General features: G+C 40.2%; 4 protein-coding genes across 4 annotated transcripts; 2 read left to right on the top strand and 2 right to left on the bottom strand.

Annotated features, from left to right (window-relative positions):
• The first annotated feature begins 263 nt into the window (after positions 1 to 263).
• On the top strand, positions 264 to 5,797 carry rab34a (RAB34, member RAS oncogene family a). Its single transcript, XM_069161473.1, has 11 exons — positions 264 to 398; positions 2,046 to 2,142; positions 2,215 to 2,306; positions 2,390 to 2,458; positions 2,730 to 2,831; positions 2,911 to 2,975; positions 3,075 to 3,126; positions 3,207 to 3,288; positions 4,395 to 4,485; positions 4,908 to 5,015; positions 5,097 to 5,797. Exons 2-11 carry the CDS (start codon positions 2,068 to 2,070, stop codon positions 5,159 to 5,161), a joined length of 801 nt encoding a protein of 266 aa, XP_069017574.1. The 5' UTR covers positions 264 to 398; positions 2,046 to 2,067; the 3' UTR covers positions 5,162 to 5,797.
• An 88-nt stretch (positions 5,798 to 5,885) lies between these two features.
• Positions 5,886 to 8,873, bottom strand: LOC138205450 (adenine phosphoribosyltransferase). Its single transcript, XM_069161474.1, has 5 exons — positions 8,646 to 8,873; positions 8,414 to 8,507; positions 8,001 to 8,147; positions 6,371 to 6,466; positions 5,886 to 6,286 (listed from the first exon to the last, which is right to left on the bottom strand). The coding sequence occupies exons 1-5, from the start codon at positions 8,766 to 8,768 to the stop codon at positions 6,144 to 6,146; spliced, it is 603 nt and encodes a 200-aa protein (XP_069017575.1). The 5' UTR covers positions 8,769 to 8,873; the 3' UTR covers positions 5,886 to 6,143.
• Positions 8,874 to 12,558: 3,685 nt separating this feature from the next.
• On the top strand, positions 12,559 to 16,384 carry proca1 (protein interacting with cyclin A1). The gene is made up of 4 exons (XM_069161323.1): positions 12,559 to 13,196; positions 13,294 to 13,426; positions 14,254 to 14,388; positions 14,486 to 16,384. The coding sequence occupies exons 1-4, from the start codon at positions 12,668 to 12,670 to the stop codon at positions 16,203 to 16,205; spliced, it is 2,517 nt and encodes an 838-aa protein (XP_069017424.1). The 5' UTR covers positions 12,559 to 12,667; the 3' UTR covers positions 16,206 to 16,384.
• Positions 16,385 to 20,813: 4,429 nt separating this feature from the next.
• On the bottom strand, positions 20,814 to 23,882 carry LOC138205357 (dehydrogenase/reductase SDR family member 11-like). The gene is made up of 7 exons (XM_069161327.1): positions 23,671 to 23,882; positions 22,630 to 22,839; positions 21,756 to 21,850; positions 21,458 to 21,587; positions 21,224 to 21,316; positions 21,063 to 21,128; positions 20,814 to 20,931 (listed from the first exon to the last, which is right to left on the bottom strand). The coding sequence occupies exons 1-7, from the start codon at positions 23,800 to 23,802 to the stop codon at positions 20,890 to 20,892; spliced, it is 768 nt and encodes a 255-aa protein (XP_069017428.1). The 5' UTR covers positions 23,803 to 23,882; the 3' UTR covers positions 20,814 to 20,889.
• Between the last annotated feature and the right edge of the window lie 1,151 nt (positions 23,883 to 25,033).

Raw genomic sequence — 25,033 nt, 5'->3', positions numbered from 1 at the left:
ATAGATAGATAGACAGACAGACAGACAGACAGACAGTTAGATAGATAGATAGATAGATAGACAGACAGACAGACAGACAGACAGATAGATAGATAGATAGTTAGTTAGTTAGTTAGTTAGTTAGTTAGTTAGTTAGTTAGTTAGTTAGTTCCTCATTTCCTCCAGCAGGGGACCGAGCAGAGAAAAAGTGGGAGGAAGGAATAATTGCAAGGGACTGAGTCAGCAGCAGCAGCAGCCGGACCAATCTGCAGCTCCCTTCAACTTCCGCGGACCGAGTTCAGCTCCATAAACTTTTTCCTAGTTAACAATGGACCCGAGCGGCTTCACCCTGCAACAAGAGGCGTCCCTGTGAGGAAGAGGAAAAGCAGAAGAGAGGAGTACCGTCCCAAGTCGCCCAGGTATCTTGTAACACCTCCACACCTCAAACTCGATGCTCCCCCCCCTCCCCTCCCCCAAGTTTACTTTTAATGACCCGCGGCGTTTTTTTTGTTTTTTTTCTTCATGTGTAACTTTCATGCTTCTCCTTCAGCTGGATGTTAAATCTTATTTTAAAGGCGCCAGGTTTTCAGTTTTATGTTGGACCAAACCAAATCTGGTAAATTAGACTTCTATTTCTTTTTAACCCAGGGCTTTGATGAACAATGGGATTAAATCAGATCCACGCAGTAAGCGGATGAGCACCGATTACAGCTGTCTGGCTCTGTATAATGTCATGGATAACGAACATGCTCTCTCATTAGGACCGTATTGTTTGGTCTCTGCTTGGCTGCGTCTATTTCTAGGGCGCTGTAGCCCGGATAGGGAGCCGGAGAGACCAATGTGCATTTTTATGGGGTACAGTCTATGATCTGGTGGCCTGGGAAACGAAAACAAATGTAAAACTCTGAAACAAAGTTACAACAGTAAGATGACGAGGGCTAATTTATCCCATATTTCATGAAAAAAAATCTGCCAAATACAGAATGACTTGGTTAGTTTAGCTCTTTAGAGTGTTTTTCTAGTTATTTCTTCTGCAAACACAGATTTTAAAAAGATGTTTACATTCTGTTTAAAAGATGTTCATCCTTTTATATATATAAAGGCAGTATACAAATATTGAGTCAAAAAATGTAAGAATATTCAGTATTCTTTAACAAATATTTACATTTGAAAAGTCGAACTGATACATTTATGTTACTTCTGTTGAACAGAGAGAAAATAATATGGCTGTCAACCTCAGGATTAACATTTTAATTATACTATTATGTTTTAATGTAGTTATAGATATGTAAATACACAGAAAATGTCCAGAGGATATTCAGCGCGGCTCTAACTAATGAATTCTATTCACATCTGACTAATTTGACAATTTTGAAAAAACATCAATTATGTACCTATCTACAATGGTGAAAAATGATGATGACTGTTTCCCACAACTCAAGCTGATGCTTTCAAATGTCTTATTTTACGGTTGAAATGATCACTTGGTGAACTGATCAGACATTAACTGAGAAATCTGAAGATTTTCTACTTCATATGTCCTTTTAAGTTTGACATGACTTTGTGTTTTGGACTGTTGGTTGGACAAAACATTTGTAAACGACACCCGGAAAATTGCGATGGGAGTTTGTCCTGGTTTTCTAACCTTTTTATTAACAATTAATCGATTAGTTGTAAAAATAACAGACAGATTAATTGATTTGAAAAGCATTTGTTAGTTGTTTTGACCATCCATTGTCCTCAAAGTTCAAAGACATTTAATTAAAAAATAATCTGTAATGATATAAAACAGGGAAAAGCTGGATTCTGAGATCTTTGGACTTTTTTTTTGTTCTTAAAAATGACTGAAATAACTAGTTGATCATCAAAATAGCTGCGAATTGATGTATGGACGAATTTTGACCAATGAGAAATGGTTTTTTTTCTATCTTCATGTTGGATTTCGATTGAAGTTTCATTCACCATCTGACGACTGGAATCTCTGCGGTCCAACTATCGTGAAGTTACAGCCTGAACAGGTTAAAATGGCAGCTTGTTGACGCTGCTGTCGTTATCTTTCTGTCCAGCGATCGTTTCCCTCCAGGCTTCATGTCCATCCGGGTTTCAGGCATGAGTGTTCTTCCTCCGGTTCGACGGGACCGAATCATCGCTCAGCTCCCTCAGGTAAAATCAATCACAGCTACCGCCTGGTAGTCTCTCTGAAACCGCCTCACAAACCCTCCTTCCTCTCTTTAGCCTTTCAGGAAAGAGGCGGCTCTCCACACTAAAGACGATTTCCACAACAAGGTGAAGACTGCCTGCCAGGAGCAGCGGACCGGCACTGTCGGGCGAGTACACAAACCTGGAGTTACTGTATGTGGTCTGCTTCATGTGGCTCTTATTTTTACGTGTTGCTTCTTCTTTTATTCAGCAGGTTTAAAATCTCGAAGGTCATCGTGGTGGGGGATCTGGCTGTGGGGAAAACCTGCCTGATTAATAGGTAAACACGGTCTCTTAATATGTGAACGCAGGGTGACGTGCAGTTCTGGGAAATAAATAACTCTTGAGGGCATGAACAGTAGCTCCTTTAAGGAAGCGCAGAGCTTCACATTTGTTATTTTATTATTAACTTTCATTTACTGCAGAAACGTTAAATCTGCATCTGGAAATATCTGACAAATATCCTATAATACACCTTCATTACTAACAAAGAAACGCCAACATTGAGGTTATGACTGTGGACCAGTTACAGTCCTCCTTTGTCATTTCAGATTTTGTAAAGATGCCTTTGATAAGAACTACAAAGCGACGATCGGTGTTGACTTTGAGATGGAGCGCTTCGAGGTGCTCGGTGTTCCTTTCAGCCTGCAGCTGTAAGTCACATCTGAACATTACTGTAAATAAAACAACGTCAGTCTATGTAACCTCTAACAGTCTGTCTCCGTGTTACAGGTGGGACACTGCTGGCCAAGAGAGGTTCAAGTGCATTGCTTCTACATACTACAGAGGAGCCATGGGTAAGTCGTGTGTTTTCCACCTCTAACGTTGTTTAACAAGCAAAGCAGTGACTGGAATCTGTGTCCCAGCTGTTAAGGTCATATTTTCTTTTCTTCCAGTGGTGATTATCGTGTTTGATCTAAATGACGTTGCCTCTTTGGGCCATGCGAGGTGAGCTCATTAATTACAAGAATATTGTTTGTGCTTTGTCAAGGCTGGTGGATTTTAACGCTGTCTTTTCCCGTCTGCAGGCAGTGGCTGGAAGACGCCCTGAAAGAGAACGACCCGACTGCTGTCCAGCTGTTCCTCGTGGGGACAAAGAAAGACCTGAGCGTATGTCTTTGACTGTTTAAAGTGGACATGCCCGCACGTCTGTTGTTTTTTTTTGTTTTTTACCAGAGCTGGATGTGAATTGTTTGGATCGATGCCAGCAGCAGAAAGCATTTATGTCCTGGCTCAAACCTCAGGAATGTTTCTCCTCCTTTACTAGACCCCATAACATTGGTGAAATGACAAAGACAGCAGCATTTTTCAGACATTACTAACTGTATCTAAGCACCAGTAATTACTTAGTGTGGCTACTTGGGCTGTTCATTTTATCATTATTTGTCTTTTTGCTTCAACAGCAATGAATCTTTACGGATCTTTCTTCTTTTAATGTCTTTGCTGTTGCTTTTTTGAGACACCTGCATGTAATTAATATCATCGTATAATGCATTTTGTTCGACCAACAGTCTAAAATATTTGTAAGGTAGTTCATTTAAAGTGTGTCTTAAAACTAGCAAATACTTTACATTTGCAAATCTTACTTACATTAGAGAAGCTTTAATCGAAACATGTTTAGCATTGTTACTGAACAGTGACTCAAACTACTAAGGAAATATCAAATGTATTCATTGTTAGTTGGTTAGCTGGTAGAAAGCAGCCGTTCTGTGTTTTTTAGTGTTACTCTAAATACTTAAAAGGGGAACTACACGGATTAAAAAATGTTTACAGGTAACATTTTTCAACTGCATGTGAGAAACAAGTTGTATAAAGTGTTTTGTAGCTTCAGAATTAGATTTTAAACTTTAAATAATTCAGGGTAAAATGTTTATTTTTCCATCCATTTTGATTCTTTTGTTTAAACTGTTCAGTTCATCTTCATGTCACGATGTTGTAGTTTTTTCTTGGAATATCTCAAATTTATTTCTGTGATTTCCTCTTTGGACTGCTGGTTGGACAAAATTGGCAATTTAACATTAGATTTTAATGAGCATTTTAACTATTCTGCCATTTTAAAGACTAGATGATTTATCAGTTAAGGAAGAAAGCGACTGTCCAAATAATCAGTTATTAAAATAGTGAATATCCTGTTCCAGTATGAGGATTATATTTTGTGTTTAATGCTGATGTCTGATTGTGATTTTTTTGTGTGTGTGTGTGTGTTTGTCTGACAGTCTCCTGCTCAGTATTCAGGGATCGAACAAGACGCCCTCAAACTAGCAAAAGAGATCAGCGCAGAGTACTGGGCCGTTTCCTCGTTGACAGGTGAGTGTGTGGATGGAAATACAGTAAAATTATACAACTGTGTTGTCCACGCTGGGAGTTCATTTTAAACTCTCCAGGAAGACATTGCACTTGATTGTTGACATGAAAATAGTTGAGAAAACTCTCAGAAATGGTTGAACACAGACCCTGCTCCCATTTATCGGACATCGAAAAGGTGTGGAAGGAGGAGGTTTGGCACTCTTTAGGTTGATATGTGGTTTGAGCTGTGTAAAAATAACAATTTTAATCTTTAAATCACTGTTGAGTTGAGAAATTTGGAGGAAGGTTGTTGAATTTCTTGAACTAAGTCAGAGGAGGATCAGAAGGTGATGGTGATTAATCCGCGGAGGGTCTTGCTTTCTTCAAACATAAGCTCTCTCCTTCAGTCGTTTTCATAGATCTGTATCTCCTCTATCCTGCAGGGGAAAACGTGAAAGAGTTCTTCTTTCGAGTTGCTTCGTTGGCATTTGAGACCAACGTTCTTGCCGAGCTGGAGAAAAGTGGATCGAGGCAAATCGGAGACGTCGTCAGTGAGTATCCGAACAGCTTCTAATCATAGGAACCATTGTATTTGTCACACAGTTTAACAGGCAGCTCTGCTTATCTTTCAGGAATCACCAGCACTTCAAACAACGTGTCGAAGTCAAAGAAGAAACAGCCCAACTGCTGTCAGTGACGGTGGAAGCAGGAGTTTAAAATCAGACTCAGCATGAGGATTTTTCTCAGTGGAAAATAACCGTCCATCTGGGTGGGAAGGATTTCTGTGGTCGGGGCAGCAGGAGGCACGCTGACGTTTTGCTTCCTGTCATGTTTAGAATTCAGTTTTTCCTGGCCTAGAAAGACTTTTCCTCTCTGGGATGTGTGCGGATTCTTGTGGTACTTGTCTGGAGTTGCAGAGCGACACAGGAATCGCACACAAAACGACTCTTCTGGTACTGCCAAGACATCAAACAGTGACTGGATGCTTATTTTACTTAGAGCTGAATTCACATCTGCAGTTTTGCTACTGTAGTTCGTCTTGCTGTCCAGATTTTTCTTCACATTGGTACTCTGGTTGTGTTAAATGACTCTTTTCTTATTATTGCTGGTCAGAAGTTCACAATTTTTTGGCTTTCGGCTCCTTTAATTGAAGCAGTATGTACGTTTAACCCCGATATTACTGTAAGTTGAGCGGCTTCAAGAAGTAACAACATTTTGAAAAGAAACATGAAATTGTTTTTCCTTCATTTCCATCCTGCTGATCATCTCGTGACTCTAGATTTATCTTTTGACCTCGTGTCGGGTTTTCGACCCACGAATTGAGAACCATATTTATCATACAGATGCTTCAAAGGTACTTTTTTTGTTTACAATCAAATCAATGACTGAATCTGATGATCTGCTTCAAATTAAAACTGAAGTTGAGCGCACATATTTACCATTTATTGTCCTAAACATTTCTTATGGTGTGTTTTACATGTCACAAAGATATAAAAAAAAAGATAGACGACATCATATCAACACTGTTTCAATTATTAAAAAGTCAGTTAAACAATTATGTCTCTGTATTTCTTTACAAGTCTGTGCAGATGAATATATTTCTCTATTCTTCATCTTTATAAAATGTCACTATTCTTTTTTCTTTCTCACTGAACGTCTAAGGAATCGTGTTTACTTTTTCAGACATTGAAGCTTTTGAAGGAGTCCAGATATTTCCCGTCGATTTGGCTCTGCAGCTCTTCGGGGATGCAGTGGGAGAACTTGTAGTTTCCCTTGATCCACTTCCCTCCTTCGGTGTTCTCGATAGCCACGGCTGCAACGCCTGCATCAGACGGAGTGAGATATTCACTCTGGTGGGGAGCGTCATTAAATTATGGTGTAATAAGGGTATGTTGTGCTGACTGACCTACAACTGTGGCTCCCAGCCTCTCCACCAGCTCGATTGCAGCCTTCATCGTGCCTCCACTCTCAATCCACTGGTCCACTAACAGCACCTTCACACCTGCAGCAGAGCACACAGGAGGAACACTTCAATCTACTGCTGTCTTGTTTTTCTTTTTTTTGTGTTTACAAGGTAAGCAAAGGCAGGTTTAATTTAAAGGTTGTGGGAAATCATGTTTTTATAAAAAAAAAAAAAAAAAAGGACAGAAGTGATGATGATAAACAGAACTTTTAAATTAATTTTATCTTCTGTGTCCTGCTAACTTTGCACTTGTAGAGATTCAGGTAAAGGTCACACAAAAAAGCTCATGTCATATTTAAAAAAATTTTGAAGTTTGTTTTTGAGCCTGGCTTAAAGTAAACATAAAAATGAGCTGCCTGGAACGGCCATTTTTCTATCTGCATTAGGGATCTCCATCTAACTTTGTGACCCTGCATATTCATCCTGCTTGCATGTGTTAGTGCTGGAGAGGTCGTAACAAACCAGATGAAATGGTTTGTGTCTGATTCGTGTAAAAATCATGTTTTTTTTTGATAGCTGCAGGGAGCTCATGCTTGTTTCCCCAACATGTGTTGTTTACATGATGTTTTGTCCTCGTTTCCCTGAATCTCTGTGACGGAGGTAAAGAGTGCAAAGTCAGCACGACCCACAGAGACATGACAGACACATTCATGAGAAATAGAGGAGGTTTTAATAAACTACAACTGTCCTTTAAAGTTTATTTTCATAATACTCATATGAATATTCATTCATAATATCTGATATCAAAGTTACTACTGCAAAGAGACTGAATAACATCTACGTCTTCATCAAACAAATGTCAGTGAACACATTCGGCTGTATTTTCCTTCCACCGACACCAGACGGTGCTGCGTCACAGGAAACCAGTGGACATGAAGTAAAGGAAACCTGCGCTTTAACTCCTGTGGGTCGCGTATTACTCAGGTTTAAGTTAGTTATTTAGTTGATATGAAGTTAATCAGCAACTGTTTAATAATCAATGAAACATATTAGTCATTTTTCAGTGAAACATAACAAACGCGGTGGTTGCAGCTTCTCAGATGAGAGGATTTGCTGCTTTTTTTTGGTCACATGTAACTGATGATTTTGGACTGCAATTTGAACACATCACTCCAGGCGAAAGAAAATCATTATGGAAATGTTTTTTATCGACTAAGTGATCAACAGGCAAATTAATTCTGGAAATACTTGATGGTTTATTGGGCATTTAGTATATAAGAAATAAAAATGTTGAAGCCCGGTCAAAAATGATCCTCAGATTTTCAGTTTATATGTTTAAATTCTGCTTATTGTTTTAATTCTTTTACATAAACTGAAGCTTTTTATGAGCCCACTGAACTAACGAACTTATTCCATTTTCAGTTCAGAGTTTTTATGTTTTGCTTTTTGCATGAAAGTGATGACATTATATAAACTACAAATAACCGCAGTTTTAATGCACTTATATCCTTTTGTCATCCCTCACAAGACAACAGTAGAATCGTGTGTGGTCGTTTTTATCTCTTGACTCGGAGGAGTTTGAACATCCCGAGGAGAACGTGTAACTTGGTTAGAGGTAAAAACAAAGATTAACCTGGTTTTAGCACATCCAGTCTTACTTCCATAGTTTTTTCTCTGCCGCTGTAGTCGGTGTAGTTTTGCTCTTGGGTTGCAACACACAAGTGACCTGCTTTGCGAACAGCCAGGAAACCTTTTCCAAGAGTGGTGGCAACAGACGCTCCTGAAAAACCAGTATGAGAAACATTCATCCACACTGACAGAACTTTATCTCAGAGAAGAAACATGGTCAACCTTCATATGGAAAACACTGACGTGTGAAAGGCAGAGTTAAACATCTAAATTTAGTTTCTTTGCCTGAGGGGTCAGGTTTCCTGACCTAAGAACAAGTACAGTGACAAGCTCTTAAAGTAAGATCAGTTTGACATGTGATTGCTCTGAAGTTGCCGTTTATTTTCCTTCTTAAGACGAACTGGTTTGTTTTCTTACCTAGAATAAATCCCATTGCATCTATCCCAGCAACCAGGTCAATGGAGTCGCTGTGGAACGGACTGAGAAGGTCTCTGACGCAGTCTGCAAGAGCCTGGATCAAGTGCAGAGAGGGAAAATGCACAAAATGCAAAGTGTGCATATGATGAAAACACATTGGATGTTTATTACTGATGAGGTTCATGGTTTGCTCGGTAAGAAGAAAAGACTCATTCCTTCTCTGTCATCATACCTGGGAGTAGCAGTAGAGTCTGGACGGATCCAGCCAAGCCAATGCCGGTCCCTTTGTGTTGGGGGCCATCAGAGAAAGGTACCATCCTTTATGCCTGTCTGCAGGAACGGCCAACAAGTCCATTTGAAGAGCAGCACTTGTCTGCGCAGTTGGAGGGACAAACTGGGGTGAACAGACCGAACTGTGACTGAGGGAGGCGCCCGTATCAGATTCCAGAGGGGTGAATGGAGGGTGGAAGAGGGCTGCTAACACTCAGCTTAGTTACAGATTCTCTGTGAAGGATTTCTTATTCAAAACCGAGTCAACTAATGATTTAAATGGCCAGTTTCAGATTCGTCAACCAAAAGCTCAGAGAATAAATTTGATGCAAAAGAAATTGCTGTTTTTTTTTTGCATCCAGCACCTTCTTATTTGGAGCTGTAGATATCAGGGAAGCTAGCTCAGTGAATATTTTTTAAAGAAAGCTTAAAATATTTCTCTTTACTTTCGCCTTCAGCCTTTCGCAGCAGCTGAAGCTCTTTTGCACCTGCCTGCACTTTAAAATACGTTTTGCTTTATCCTATGTTTTATTTCTCAATTTGATTTGCTCTTGTGCATTTTAATATCTTTTAATGTTCCTTTAAATCGTTTTTTATTTGAAGCATTTAGTGTATGTAATTTTGTTACTGTGAAGCACTTTGAGCTGCATTTCTTATATGAAAGGTGCTGTACAAAAAAAAATTATTATCATTATTTTCATAAAGTCTATGTTGTTTGGGGTGATGAAAGAGCTACACCAATGTTTTGCCTGTTTAGTTAATTTAAAGTTCACTGACACCTTTTTTACAAGTCACGATTTAATTCATTTAATGTATTGCAGGCATACCTTTAACATGGAATTTCACTTAAGTCTAAAAAACAAATCAACTCGAAGATATTTAAACTTGAGGTTGTAGCTGTTAAATAGTCATTATTGCTGTGTGTTAATAGAGGTCGATTGAAAGCAATGCATTTGTTTTAAATTACAAGATAAAAGCAGACAATATGAAAAGGATGACTCGTCTTACTGAAGGTTCATCTTTCTGAAAGCTGCTTTTTATATTCGGGTTGAATAAAAACAAATAAAACAAAACACTTGCCTGATATGAAAATAATAAAGTATTTGTGTTTAACAGGAAGTGGGTAAAAAGCTGTGGTCCTTTAACGGAGCCATGTTGTACTTCAACTTTAATTATCCAGCTAAATTAAAATATATTTCACTATGAAAAATATGTATAATATTCAGGCCAAGTGCAAGAAAAATATTCAGGCGTTTATTTTTGATGGTGCTTTAAATAAAGTCAAAACAGACCAAAACGCATGTGGATTAATGTTTAAAGTTTCTGATTGAAATAAACAGCCATACAAACATATCTCTCTTTCACAGCTCGAAAAGCATACTTTACATTGTTTTTTCAGGTTGATACGTCGTGACCTTTATGAGAATTACAGATGAATATACATTCAACCTTTTTCAGAAGTAAGGGTGTATTACTTGTCTGAGACTCCAGCTGTAAAACAACAGATTTTAAAACCTTTGATTGATGTTGGTGGTTCTTTTTACACAGTACTATTCTCCGAAATCCCAAAAGAGTCTGTCTGTTATGAAACAAAGATCCAAGAAAGAGGTGTCACTTGTTTTTTCATTGTATCTCTTCAGGTTTTGCACCAAAGACTGACGTTATTTGACAATAGCTGAATGAATGAATGAATGAAGTGTGACCCTATGAAAATGTTAATCCTTCCCTCACGCATGCCTCAGGTTGTTATTGTGAATGCTGCTTGGAGCTGCAGTCACCAGAGGGGTCGGTGTCTGAACAAGCTCAGGCTGGGATCACGTTTGCTGCAGGAGAAACACGACCCTCGGTCTGATTGAATTCCCAGTATATTCTACAGTTCTCAGACTGGAAAGGCTTTTCCTCTCATGAAATAAACTCATCTGAAATTTCATCCAGGTTTTATGCAACGGAGTTCAAGCTGAGCTCAGGATTGAGTGTTCAGCTTTCTGCCAACAGCAACTAGACTTTCCCACAGTTTGGCTTTTATCTCAACCCAGATAACCTTACAGTAAAAGTTGCTCTGATTTTGCACAATTATAGATTTTCCAAGTCATAAATCTGAGCAGATATCAACACTGATAACACTGCATCAGTTCATGGGGATGGATTTTAAAAGTGTTGAAATATATTTAGGTGAAATGCTTAAAAACAAAACAATACACATACCTATAATTATAAATAAGCAGCGTTTATGATGATGGGGTAATTGCAGTCTTATCTTTGCAGGAATTATGTTGCATCTGTAAACTCTGCAGCACCTCAGCTCGACTCTCAGCTCGCCCAGGGGGCGCTGTTCTGCAGCGGGCCTGTGTGGATGAGAGCAAATAAAAGTGCTCAGCAGGAATTAAAACTATAGGTGTTTCATCAGGTGTCACCTTTCTGTATCACTGTGCGGGTGTTACCTGAATCCACACGGACACATGGTGAACAGCAGGATTATCAGGACTCTTTTTTTGGTTCCAAAGCCTCCCTGCACTTTTAATTCATGAGAAACCCCCCCCCCCCCCCCCCCCTCTCTCTCTCTCACTCTCCCTCCCTCAAGATGTGGTCGCATGTTGCCTCTGGTGATTTTACATCATTTCACTCCGCCTTTCAGCAATCCGATTTCAGTGCCTTGAGTTGGCTGGATCTCCCCGCCTCTAGAGCTCGGAGTAAGACCAGCCATGTGATCAAGCACTGGGCTGATTAGAAATCCAACCTGACAAGAGGTTTTTCCTTTCTTTTCTTCAAGGAAAAGTGAATTGTTCACAGATGCAGAAAGACTTTAGGCATCCTTTTCTAAATGAGATTTTAGAGACTTTGTCACAATGATTCACATAGATCAGATATCAAAGACAGAGCTGCACTTATTTCACACAAGAAACATGTTTCCTGACTGAAACTCTGCAGCTACAGTAATGCTTATATGCACAAGCTTTAGAATCCTTGTGTCAAAATAAATGCTATTGAAAAGAGGACAAATCAAAAAACATTCTCATTTGATAATCCATCTTGACTCTTTTCCAAGCAAAAATAAAACACATCAAACATTGAATATTTCATAATGTGTGCATCTGAATATTTCACAGGTTTGTCAAAAGGTTTAAAGAAAGGTTAACGCTGTTAAAATCATCATACAATACTGAAGAAAACAAGTCTCACCACTTTTTACCACTTCAAGTATGTGAAAGCAATAAAATAGCACCTTAAACACATGATGGAAAAACAACAAATATGTTGTGCTTATTTGGCAGATAAGTAGCTCATGACAACATTCTCAGGATACCTGGACGCCAAACAGTCAGCTGATCCCTGCGTGAGTTTAATGAGTTTTTGGTTTTAGTCAGAATCAACCATCAGACTTTGAGGCACTTCAGTCACTCAGTGCGCTTTGCGTGCGACAGCTCCAACCTTTCTCCACATTCCTCAGTGAGAGAGTTTTGTCCCCACATTGTGATTTAGGTCATCACCAATTCAGTGGCTGTTTTGTGGCATTTGAAAGATGTCCAATCTCCTGGGTTGGCACAATCACCCCATGCCTGTTACCATGGAAAGCGGGGGCAAGTTAGAACCTCCTCCATGCGTGTTCCCAGAGTAAATCTCCACTCTCTGGGGGGTGAGCTGAGGGGGTTGGGAGGTAACTTGCGGTCATGTCCCTCTGCAGTGAAAGGTGGAGGTCCAAGCTCTGCACAGCACCCACAAATTAACCCACTGCTTTCCTTCTGCGGGTTTCACCTCAGTGAAATAATAAAGTGGTGTGCAATACCTCACTGCGTAATATACAGATACGCTGCCCAGGCTAAAGAGGTTAATCTTTCCGACTCCTCCCAGCGTGGTCATTCATCGTATTAATAATCGCACCACTTGAGTTTCGCCTTAAAAGTGGGAGGGCTGCTCGAGAGCACCGGAAAACCGCGAGGAGCTGTCTCCGTTACGCGTGGTGCTGAAAGGGCCACTCGCCGCATCATGTGGTCAGTCTTCTTTGTCTTTCTGTCTTATCTGGACAGAAACGTCGTCAAGGGCGACTTCCTGAGCCGCGCTCTGGACGCGGAGAAGGAGAGCAAAGAGATGTTCTCCATGCTCAACGGCACCTTCTGCGCAAAAATGTCCATCGTGGGGGAGATTTTCCTCTACCAGGTGTCAGACGGAGCCGAAGTGGTGCGCTCCGTGGTCAGTCCCACCGGGAAGCTCGTCAACTGCTCCGTCATAGTGAACCACATGCATGTGAAATCGTTCATGCACGAGTGCAGTGTGGGGCTGAAAGAGCAGAGAGCCGCGCGGCGGCTGGAGACACGTTTTGCGCACATGGAAGAAGCCAAGTTGCTGTGCCGGGAGTTTAAGGAGAGCTCGGAGCGCAGCGGCACGGCGAAAAAGGATGACAGCGGTGACTCGGCGCTGCAGGAGAAGGTTCTGAAAAGATCCAAGAGAGGCTTTACTTATCCAGGGACTTTGTGGTGTGGAGCCGGTAACACGGCCGATCGCTATGACCAGCTGGGTAGGTGACAATATTTTCTAGTAATTCTTTGTGTAACGTGAGTGTGTGCCAAATATATACCCAGTTTAATAACAGTGACCACCTTGCTTATTTGCAGGAGAGTTTGCAGCCACTGACAGCTGCTGCCGCATTCACGACCACTGCCCTCATGTCATCCACGCCTTCTCCTCAAACTATGGCTACACTAACTTCAAGTGGCACCCCATTTGTCATTGTGACTGTGATAATACGTGAGTAAAAACTCGATTAATTTATTGCTTTGTATATGATAAGTCTCACATATGAAGAAGAAATGTTTTCTACTGTTAACTGGCCCACGGTTGAACCTTTAAGCACATGAAAGTGATAAAAAAAAAGAAAAGAAAAGAAAAGAAAAGAAAAAAGCTGCATAAGTTTTGAATTGTGATAACCAGAATGCAAAGAATATAACGATATGAAAACCTTATGATATACTGAATAAAATTGTGTAATAATGTGCACCAGCCTTTTAAAGAACCAGCACAACCAACGATTATTCAGATATTTGAAACTAAATATGTTAAACGTCAGACCTTAAGTTCAACAAAAAGCTGTTAAGTCATTCTGACAAATGTTTTTCTCTCCAAAAATGAAGCAATTAACAATTAGTTTCTAAAATTCAGCCAGGGTGACAGTTCACAAGTTTTTTTTTCCCATAAAGATGCTGTAATAAATAATAAAAAAAATTCCAGTAGAGATCTTACTGTAAAGTTAACTGCTTTAGGTTTAATGGCTTGCTTATAAAGTAGAGAACTATAGAGTTTGACAAAAATGTGTGTTCAATAGGTCTGTAGAGGCAGAATTATGTTGGAAATCATTAGAAGAAGCTGTTGATAAATATGTTGCAGAATAAATTAACGTTACTGCATTAATCATTTCATTACAATAGCTGATTTGATGACCCGAAATTGGGTGCGCTGGTTAAAGAGCTTGGTAGATACCTAATGAGAGCAGTATCTCCATGTTTCTCATTTAAATCCAACGGCTGCAGATCAAACTGCATCTCTTTCTATGCGAATGATTCCTTTGTTCTCTGCAGGTTGAAAGCTTGTCTGAGACAGGTCAATGACACGTCCTCCCGGGTTGTCGGTCAGGCGTTTTTCAATGTCATTGGTGTTCCTTGCTTCGACCTCGCCTATGAAGAGCAGTGTGCAGAGCGGCACTGGTATGGCCTGTAAGTATCAGTGTGAACCTCTTATTTGCTACATACTGAGTTGTTTTTACTGCAAATTCACCGCTCAACCCGCTTCTCTATGTTCTCTCTCTCATAGGTGTAAACGATATGAGAAGCTGTCCGTTGCTGTGGTGAGGGAGGCCGTCCCATATGACTTTGGAGGTATTGATGTCATTGATGTGCTGACGTTGGCACCTCCCACCAAGACAGAAGATTCCAAGAAAAGTAAGGAAGGAGAGAAACCAGAGAGTACAACTCAGTCAACGATGTCGGGCCCTGAAGAGCCTTCGCTCAGAAACGTTGTCACCGCTGCTGAGGACTTCATCAAGGTCCTCGCTACCGTCTCCACGTCCCAAAGCTCCGCTGCCGACTCCGACAAAGGCGAGGCGCAAAGCTCAGAGAAGAAGAAGAGGAAGAACATGGGCAAGAAGAAGAAAACCACCAAAAAGCGGAAAGGCAAAGGAAAGGGCAGGAAGAGAAAACAGAAAGCAGAGGTGAGTGTTAAACTTGAGGAAGGAGCTACAGTTTCAGCCTCTGGCAGCAACACAGAAGAAGCCATCGCTCTAAGTAACTTCATCAGAGAGTCGCACAGACGTGAGCAATCAAGTGGAGACACAAAAAGAGGCGAATTTGAGCTTGGAGGAAAGGACGAGTCCTCCAATGATGTCATGAAAGATGAGCCAGCCATGGATAAAGAGGCTATTTCCATCTCATCACCTACGAAGGTCCGGAAGAAGCCAGCAGAGTCAGACACTGATGTGTTGACAGAAGAAATCTCTCTCTCAACAAGCACGACAACTGTTACTCCACTTAAAGCAAAAACCAGAAGGCAAAGAAAGGGAAGGGGAAAGAAGAGCCACAAAGCTACTCTTCCTTCTTCTGAAGAGCTTGTAGGGAACACAACAGACAACTCCAGTGCTGTTTCTGTCCCCACCATCATTACCATAACCCCAACAACACGGTCCGAGGAACAAAGCTTCGGCAGCAACACTGAAAAGCAACTTGTCGTGAGCAATGCCCGTACCCCCATTGTAATCACCAAAGTCAACAGGAACAGGTCAAAGGAGAGAGGGGGCAGAGAGGGGAGGAAGAAAAGGAGGAAAGCCAGCTCTGCTTCTCCCATTGTGCCCGTTGCCCAACAAAATTCCTCTGTGGACAATCTGAAAGTGATCCTTCTCACTGGGGCTCCCACCATACCATCGCTCCCCATGATAGAGCGGCAGCTTTCACACAGGCTGGACATTTATGGAGGGAAACCCCAAGTTATGGCTCTGAACTCCTCCTTTAGTGTTTTAAAAAGGCGGCGGTGGAAAGAGAGAGGACTGAGAAAAAGAAGGAGGAAAACAGTTGTGCCCCCGTCCAATGAAAACCCACTTTTTTCTCACGATGGCTCTGAAAACGTGCTTCCGGTTCTCACCACTCCAGACACGGGTGCTGCACTGAATAGCCCTGCAAGCACTGCTGCAAAGTTGGAAACAGAAACCCACAGTGAATGGAGGCTTTCCACAACCGCCGCCCCGACTGTCAGCGCAAAACGCCACCGGCAGCGGGTCGGCCCGCCGAGGAAACCGAGACAGAAAGCTGATGCTCTCAGGCACGCAGTTTCTACCTCGAAACAAACTGACCCGGTGACTTTTACAACCGCTCCGTCCGACGCTGCCACTACTGAAGACGTCAGAATCAGAAAACCCCACATGACCACCTACGCAGCGCCTGACATGAGTCCACTTCAGTTATCTGTCAAGAGAGCGCAGGCACAGTTCACCAGGAAGAAGAGAAGGAAAGCACTGGCAGCGCTGTCCAGTCGACAACAATGAGCCGTAGCAGGCTGAAAAAAAACCCAGCTCTTGGTCGGCTACAGCTGTTTCATTATAATATCATCTTTTCTGGTTCAGCATTTAACAAATCCTGTTTGATTGTAAAGTGAGACTGATGTTTTAGAATACTTTCTCTTGCATGCCAATAATAATAAAATGTCTGGATGATTATGAATGTATCTCATTGTGCTTCTGTTTTTTATCTAACTAACTGGCTTGAAAGAGAGCGAACTAATCAGCTAGATTTTGATCAGTTACCTATAATTTGACTTTGAGGTGCTGCTAGCTGTTTCCCAATTTCCACTACGGAAATTATGAGAAGCTCGGCTTAGCTAAGCTGTTGCTGGCAGTAGCTTCCTTTGGAGTGGAAGCAACCTAACTCTTTTGCAAAACTCAAACTACTCCTTTAAAATCTAAAAATCATATAAACACAAAGAGACAAATGACAATGACATGAGCAGAGACACACGGCTAGAATGCCCGCAGGTAAAATCTAAACAATCTTTTTAAAAAGACTTTGTGTGCAAATCATCTCAGCTGGACATATCTAATAAACACGAGAAAACTAGAAACCTAAAGCTCAGAGGCTTATTGCGAACCTGCTTAACACAATTTTAATTTCTTTACAGCGGGACATAAGGTATGCGAAGAAAACGCTGTTTATTTTCTGTTCTTGTGTCGGAGGGGGACGGGGACGAGGACTTTGGCCTATTTGCTGCCGTCCCTGCGTGTGCTTTAAAGCAGGGTCACATTCTGAACACCGATTAGGTCCTCATTACTTTCACCTCTTTTCAATGAGGTTTGTAACGCCCACCTCAGAGGCTGAAATCCTCCCTGTCAGCTGACCCTCACATGCCTGCATAAGAGGACTTTATCTGGACGAGTTTGGGAGTTTTATATGTCCAAGTTCAACCTCGATTCTGTAACGTAACATGTTTCTTTGGCAGGTTGAGCTAAAGATGGTTAATTCTCGCAAACAGTGGAAACGGTGAAACAATGCAAGCTTTCATTCCGCGGATTAAATTCCCATATTTTTTGGACGACATTCAAATATTCAAAGAAGTCTCGCTGGCTTTCACGCACAATCATTTAGCTGAAAGAGCAGAGCGACTAACACAATCAGATGTGTGATAAAGACATTTCTCACAGCAAGGGAAGAAGTGGAAGGAATTTTCCATTTCATCTTCAAGTTTGTGACCTTTGAACATACGTTTTGGCTTAATGTTTATCCCTATATCTATGTTTAACACACAGCATCTGCACACAAATGAACATTACAGCTTCATTTTTTTATATTGAAAACGGGGCTCAGCCAAAATACCCAGAAAATATTATTATTAATGACCCAATTTTTACAAATAATAAACTTTGATTTACGAAACATTGAAAAATGTGTTACTTTGGTTTGTCCACAACAGATTTATAAGAGGATAACACATTTTAACACAGAGATCAGCACATCATTTTACCAATTTATCCATAACATTACATTTCATTTAGCTGATGCTTTTATCCAAAGCGACTTACATTAAGTACATTTCAACCATGAGGGTACAAATTCAGAACAACAACAATCAAGAAAGTAAAATTTTCTTCAAGATAGCCAAACTTCAAAGTGCCATAAGTAAGTGCCATTTTAAGTGCTACTATTCAAGGTAAAGTCTAAAGAGGTGTGTTTTTAGTTTGCGGCGGAAGATGTATACACTTTCTGCTGTCCTGATGTCGTTGGGGAGCTCATTCCACCATTTAGGATGATTAAAGGGATCAGATGGGGGAGACCAAGTCTTTGCCACACAAAATAACTTTGTTTTCAGATGTTTCTGCAGTCTTATGAATTACTAGATATTTTTTTCAAAAGCCACTTAGTATTTAAGATATTTTGCTATCACAATGATTACCACAAATTCAAGCCTTCTCAAAAAAAACAATAGCTGGAGTTTTCTGTAAAATTCCCAGAATGTTGTCAACAGAGGCTTTCCTGAAATTATTATGGCATGCAGTAACCTTTCCAAACAAGACTTGCGTTATTAACAAATATGTATCTCCTCATTTACAATCAGCAACGCTCTGCTGCTTCTCCTCTTACCATCACAACAAACTGCTACAACCTGGAAAAACGGAAGTGACGGGGTTTGTGGGAATTGTAGTCTTGAGGAATATGTTAAATTAGTTTTATACACACTTACAGCTGTAAGAGACTTGTTTTGTGATTACAGTAGGCAGATATATGGAATTAACATCATGTATAAAGCATTTAAAGCACTTATTTTTACAGCAGATTTAACCTTTGTATTCTATCTTAGTCAAAAATTGTGTTTTGTGAAGCTACATCACTTTTCTAACTTTGAGCCCCATTGTTTAAAAAAAATAAATAAAGATTATAGATCATAGCAAAAATATTTCTGTGATGTGCAGCATGCTTATTATCAAAGTAAGTGATTAAATAGTTCTCTTTACCAGGTAGTTGTTGATAAAAAAAAAAATTGCCGCAAAATCAGGCATTTTCATTCGCAATAATGTAAAAAAACGAAACAAAAAAACAAGTCAGCAAAATCCTGGAGGGACACCATGTGTCCAAACATATGTGGACATCTACTTTTGGTTACTTTTCATGGTTCAGTCTCTTTGTTGCCTTTTACCGTTTTAGCTGAAGTCAGCTCTGTAAAAAATAAATGCTCTTTCGACGGAGGCTAAGTTGATATTACAAACGTATAAACATATGGAAAAATCCACTATCTTATCCCACATATCGCTAACTGTGTTGTCTGCTGTTTGGGGCTGAGCAGGTAGCGTACAGCTGATCGGAAAGAAGATAGTGAACCCAAACAGAGAGCCAGACAGTTATACAACAAGCCAAAACCCATTATGAAGCTCATATTGTCCCGTGTAAGGGCATAATAATAATAATAATAATAATAATAATAATAGTAATAATAATAATAGTAATAATAATAAACGTGATTAAAAAATGAAACCCCTGAACTCAACTTCAAAATTGGAGCATTTCCTAAACCTATATGTGCTGCTGGTTCTATCGGTCCTCTGTAGTGGCTGAATGGCCACCGTGCAGCGGTCGTGTTAAGACTTTCTGATCCCGGCCCGTTGCCGCGGCGATGTCTTTGAACGGCTGAAAGGGTGCTGACTGCTTTGGTCAGGCAGAAAAATACACAAAGGAATGCACAATCTGTGGTATAGGGGAGGATGTGATGATGAGGACATCACGCTCTGTGGCATTCTATTAGGTGAAGAATCCAATAATCCATTATGTTCCCCAACACAGGAGAGTGTATTGATCGAGAGAGACAGACCTGCAGTGGTTAAAATGGCTGATGGAGGAGGAAGTGCTTGTTCAGTTTCTGCTAAGAGCAACTGATCTGTGAAATAAAAGGCAAGATCACAGACATTTTTTTATATCTCTCTGGTCATTTTGTGTTTGTTTGCGTTCATATTTGATCTGTTTGGCCATTTTGCATCTTTGTGATAATTTTGAAATTCTTGATGGTCGTTGTATGTCTGTTAATTTTGTCTCTTTGTGGGTGTTTGTGTCTCTTTGTGGCCTTTTTTTGTAACTTTTGATTGTTTTGCATTTCTATGTGGTTGTTTTATGTCTGTTCGAGGTCATTTTGTGTCTCATTTTATATCTCATTGTGCTACATTTTTGTCTTTGTGGTCATTTTTGTATCTTCGTGGTTGTTTTGTGTTGATTTGTGGTCATTCTCTGTATGTTTATGGCTGTTTTGCATCTCTTTCTGGGCATTTTACATGTTTTTTTTTTTTTTTTTTCATTTTGTGTCTTTCGGAGGTCGTTTTATGCCTCTGTGATGCATTTTCATCTCTGAAGTGGTTTTGCATCTCTTTGTTGTCGTTTTGCACTTCTCTGTATTCATTTTACAACAAGAAATGTTAACGGTAATTTCAAACTGAACTACTTTATACTTTAGTCACTATACAGAGCAAATCACATTTTAAAGGCTACCCCGATTTCTCTGACTCGCATTTTCTGTTTGGTCGTGAGGAGCTGCAGACTGGCACTATAGGGGATTCTTAACAATGCCCAGTGGATATCCCCGAAAACACCGAGCCAAGTGCTTTGCCAGCATTTATGCACGTACACGAATGTAGGTTTTGAGTGAATGGATGTTAATTAACATGAGAAAGACGGTGGGTGGTGGTTGGCAGTCCCTAGCAAACCTTTGCGTCTCTGGACTGGAAACTTCTCTGGCAGATCTTTAGAAGGAGACTAAGGCAGGTTTCTCTTCACTCTGGTGGATTTAAGCCAACAATACGCAAGGGTTAAATAAAAAGTAAAAGTAAAGGCAGTCTTTACATTTATCATCACAGGCTGAACACATCATTTTACATTTCATATATAATGTTATTTTATTAATGCTAATCCATAAAACAATCATTTGTATTTGTTGTGTTGTGTTATGTTTCTTTTGAATGCATGTTTAAAACCATACATTGTTGAATAGTGATCTTTGGCTACAAAACAATTTTCTTTCTGTGTAATAACAGCTGAAAAAAAAAACAAGTTTCTGACATCTTGTGCTATGAATAAGTGCAAAATTATAGAACAAACTTCAACCAAACATGATGAGATAAAAGTTGTTTTTCTTTTTTATTAAATGTAGTGCATAAATCCCATGTCAGTCTATTTAGTTAGCAGTCACACTTTGCAGCACTACGACACCTGCTCCACAGGTCGCATCTGAAGGTCTCCAATCTGAAACACAAGTTATGTGATAGTTATTAAGTTAAACGTGAACTGTGGATATTTCTAACATCAAAAGAACAAAGGTTGATAATGTGTGAAGTCACAACAGACAGCAAAAAAAACAAGAGGAAATTTCATACCTGCACATGCGGAGGGGCATTCAGGACGTACGTGACGGCATTAGCAACATCTAATGCTTCCAGAGGCTGTCAGAGAAGTGAAAAAAAAACACCTCATTAGGACTGTTTATACTAGAAATTATACCGACAGTAGAATGGGAATGAAGAATAAATGCGTTTACCTTAAATTTAGTGTATGAAGCAGCAGCTTTGTCCACATTGTTGCTGTAGAGACGCGGTGCGAACTCTGTCTCGACGACACCGGGAGAAATGCTCTGCAGAGTAAGAGTGGATCATGACCCAAGTTCAAAACATGCGGTGACAGTATTTAATCATTTGAATTTAAGGAAGCACAATGAAAGCTGAGTGAGCAGACACTGTGTTTGAAATGCAGACAGACGGCGGTGAAGCCTCACTGTGACTCGGATGTGCGTGTTGGTCTCGCGCAGCTCCTGCCTCAGGCCCTCGGTCAGCGCCGTCACCGCGTACTTGGTGGCGCTGTAGAAATGTATGTCGGCACTGGGAACCACACGATGTCCGCTCATGCTGCAACAGAAGAAGTGATACGAACTGTCAACAAGGTCCATCCATCGTACGAGAAAAGTAGCTACTGACAATTAAGTCAGCTAATCAAGTCAATTGATAGAAAACAAATTCTGAAACTATTTTCTCTGATTAAATAATCATTTAAGTCATCAGTAATTAAAACTGCACCTGTTGATGTTGATGATGTGCCCGTCATCGATATTTCTTTCCTTCATTGACTGATACGCTTCACGCGTGCAGATAGACAACGCGAGGACGTTCACCTGCAAGACACCCACAGTAAAGAAAATATCTGCCTTTAACACCCGTCAAACTTCACGTTGCCTGTTGTGCATGAGGAAACCAGTTCTTATGGTAGACTGTGCAAATAAAATAAATGTAGAATCGAGCTCTGAAAAAGGCTTAAGTGCCTTAAAGTGCAATGCCACAGAGGGCCACTAGGGGCCGGCTCAAAAAACAACAACAACAAAAAAAACTCTGGCTCCAATAGACTCCCATTCAAAAAGCATCAACTTCACTCATTACATACTGCTGCTGTGTGTAAGTTACTGATGTTCAACAAGGCTGCCGTCAAACTGGAGGCAGAAGAATTGTAGTTTAAATACATACTTTCTTCAACCAAAACTTTGACAGAAAACACAACAAAAATAAGACTAAAACTGAATAAAATGATACCTCTTAAAACAAGAGCTGTGATCAAATTAAATAAAAACTAAACCATAAACGTGACGAATTACAAATAACTTTTTAAAAGAAAAATTTGCAGAATCACACACTCTGCAGCTCCTGTAAGCTCGGCTGACGTGAGGTGAGCACGATAGCCACACAGAGAGACAGCAGTTCAGACTGTATAATGCAAACATCACCTTTTCCACTAACCTCGCCTGTAACCACGGAAACTGCAAGACGGCAGGAGCTGTCGTCTTAAAATGCTTTGAGGATTTAAACGTGAAAACTTCGACTTTTTTTTCTAAAGTTTTTGTTTACTTGTACAAATGAAATGGCCGAAACTCAAACACCTCATCCCAGGTTCAGCTCTTACATCCAGCATGTTCCTCCAGCTGCTGGTTTTGCCGTTCAGCAGCGACTCTGGATGAGCCAAGCCGGCGTTGTTGATGCACACGTCCACGCCTTTGTGCTGCGTTTTGATGGCCGAGAACATCGACTGAATCTCCTCCTCGTTGGTCAAGTCGCACTTGATCGGCACCAGAACGCCGCTGTGACCTTCACTTTGACACTCGGCGGCCAGTTTCTGAAACCAGAAGGAGAAAGATAGCGGACGGTCGGCTTCACAAGTCGGCTCTGTGTTTCAGTTTGTTTATGAACCCGTCGCTCAAAAGGTTTATGAATTCATGTAAATCTTTAGATTCAGGAAAAAAGCCTAAAATAACTCTTGTGAATTCAGTCATTTGTTGTTGTTTTTTTACATTTAAGAATAAGGTATCTTTAACCTGATTGGCCCTGGACACACCCGGTGTTAACATCGGATCACAAAGGGGTTGTCAGTGCACTACAAGAGGATCTTTTAGACAAATATTTATTTGATAATATTTTGGGCAGCAGGTTTATTCATCTTCTAGTGCCTCATGTCTGCAGCCACCCGTTTCTGTTGAAGAAAGGTGAGGATGTCCCAGTTTAAAAGTTAATGTTTTACTTCATACACTTTTAATGGTTCAGGTGCATTAGGCTGCTTAGTGGATGATTTATTACTTTATAACACAACACGTGTTTATGGGAGTTCATTTACTCTGGTTTACAGAAGTCTGACATAGCAGAAAAAGATCTGGATGACAGTAACTTTAAACACCAAACCAGTTTATATTTCGGTTTTTTTCCCCCCACTATTAACAGCTGACGTTAAATTACTGCAACATGAAAATATTAAAAATGCATTTTTAATTAAAAGAAATGTAACTTTCTTTTCTCTACTTTTTCCTCCTATAAACCGGCAGTTAATCTATTTCACAGCTAGCTTTTCTGTTAGTTTCTCCCCAGTTTTTTTTTCCTTTTGTTAAAAGGTGGACTGTTACTCTCTGATTCCCCCTGAAAAGTTTTGAAATTTAATTCTCACGTCAGAACAAACCTGTATTTTTTCGACGTCCCTGGCGCAGCCCACCACCTTCATCCCGCACCGGACCAGCTCTTTGGCTACGGCTGCCCCAATCCCGACCGAGGCCCCGGTCACCAGAGCCACTCTTCCCCTCCAGCGGTCCATGACAGCCGGGACACCGTCCCGAGGAGAGCGACGCCGAGTTTGGCAGCTGAGGGTCAAGTACCGTTGAGCAGCACGCTGGAGGTTCATATCCGCATACGTCAAATGCGTCACTCCGTTGCGTTCAGGACAGCTACAAACTGTAGGAAAGCAGAGAAATCCGTTCGTTTTTAAGCAGATTGTTGCTAAAGAAATGAACTACCAATCAAATGAACTAAAGACACAATTATATAATCTCAATGAAATTTATTTCATCTGACAATTTGAGTATTTATTTCACCACTATTCATCTGTGCCTTACCTGTATAAAATCCACAGAAACAGATCAACCTGTTGTAGCCAACATTTTGTACATCCATGTGTATTTCATCCTGAACATTGTTGTGTTGTGTAAGTGAGAGAAACTAGACTCAGAGAGTCAAAGATGGGTAAACATAGGCTATCTGTTAAATAAAGATTCAATTCAATTCAATTCAAATTGATCTCATACTTAAATCCTTAAATATACTTAAATATATGTTAATAATAAGGACCACTTTTACTTTTGACACTTTTGACACATTTCCACAAGATACTAGAAGGAGAACAGCAGAGTCGGGATAATTATCTCTGATCAATACTTTAGATTCCTATATCATGCTACAGTTATTTGATCTCTTATAATATAAAAATATTGATTTGAGAAGCTTTAAGTTAATCTAAGTAGCCTTTTCTACAACGGCATCCATGTCGTATATTCAGAGGCAGCACCATAATGTATCTGTGCAGAGTACATTTTCATCTGTCTCTTGTGATTTCCTCTTTGTTACAGCTCACTGCATTCTCCCAGCTTCGGTTTCCTAACGGGAAGCAAATGGTCAAAACCCACAGACCGTTGCAGCCCTTGAATGGGAGGCAGGTGTATCACTCCAGAGGCCACGTTGCTCTGGTTAACAGTGTGTCACTCATCATGTCAGTGCTGCTATCCAGTGCGACCTCTCTGCAGGCTACAAGATGAAAGCTTAACTTAAGTTACCCAACTATTATAAATGAATACTGTCTGTATCAATTAATGATTGTCAAATACAGGTACAAAGACAACCTTATACTTCAAAACACTGCATATCAAACATGAATTTTATATTTAAATTGTAGATTTATTATCATACCTCATTATTTATCACTTTTTTTTGTTACTTTTTTAACAAAAATTACTGACATAAGCAGTCTTATTTGCTTAATCTATTCTCTTTAT

The sequence above is a fragment of the Embiotoca jacksoni genome, unplaced genomic scaffold (assembly GCF_022577435.1).
Source record: "Embiotoca jacksoni isolate LCO1_2020_lvr unplaced genomic scaffold, fEmbJac1.0.p SCAF_28, whole genome shotgun sequence".
In the NCBI taxonomy this organism is placed as follows: Eukaryota; Metazoa; Chordata; class Actinopteri; family Embiotocidae; genus Embiotoca; species Embiotoca jacksoni.
Note: the sequence above shows the minus strand (reverse complement) of the source record. Positions and strands in the feature narration are given on the sequence as shown.

Excerpts from the sequence above, each read along its gene's own strand:
- rab34a (XM_069161473.1), top strand. The coding sequence starts at position 2,068 with ATGTCCATCCGGGTTTCAGGCATGAGTGTTCTTCCTCCGGTTCGACGG. Across the intron at positions 2,459-2,729 it reads AAAACCTGCCTGATTAATAG|ATTTTGTAAAGATGCCTTTG; the intron begins GTAAACACGGTC and ends TTGTCATTTCAG. Across the intron at positions 3,127-3,206 it reads GCCTCTTTGGGCCATGCGAG|GCAGTGGCTGGAAGACGCCC; the intron begins GTGAGCTCATTA and ends TCCCGTCTGCAG.
- LOC138205450 (XM_069161474.1), bottom strand. The coding sequence starts at position 8,768 with ATGGACTTGTTGGCCGTTCCTGCAGACAGGCATAAAGGATGGTACCTT. Across the intron at positions 8,508-8,645 it reads GACTCTACTGCTACTCCCAG|GCTCTTGCAGACTGCGTCAG; the intron begins GTATGATGACAG and ends CACTTGATCCAG. Across the intron at positions 6,467-8,000 it reads ACTGGATGTGCTAAAACCAG|GTGTGAAGGTGCTGTTAGTG; the intron begins GTTAATCTTTGT and ends GCTCTGCTGCAG.
- proca1 (XM_069161323.1), top strand. The coding sequence starts at position 12,668 with ATGTGGTCAGTCTTCTTTGTCTTTCTGTCTTATCTGGACAGAAACGTC. Across the intron at positions 13,427-14,253 it reads CATTGTGACTGTGATAATAC|GTTGAAAGCTTGTCTGAGAC; the intron begins GTGAGTAAAAAC and ends TGTTCTCTGCAG. Across the intron at positions 14,389-14,485 it reads GAGCGGCACTGGTATGGCCT|GTGTAAACGATATGAGAAGC; the intron begins GTAAGTATCAGT and ends TCTCTCTCATAG.
- LOC138205357 (XM_069161327.1), bottom strand. The coding sequence starts at position 23,802 with ATGGACCGCTGGAGGGGAAGAGTGGCTCTGGTGACCGGGGCCTCGGTC. Across the intron at positions 22,840-23,670 it reads GGGACGTCGAAAAAATACAG|AAACTGGCCGCCGAGTGTCA; the intron begins GTTTGTTCTGAC and ends TTCTGGTTTCAG. Across the intron at positions 21,129-21,223 it reads CTTCATACACTAAATTTAAG|CCTCTGGAAGCATTAGATGT; the intron begins GTAAACGCATTT and ends CTTCTCTGACAG.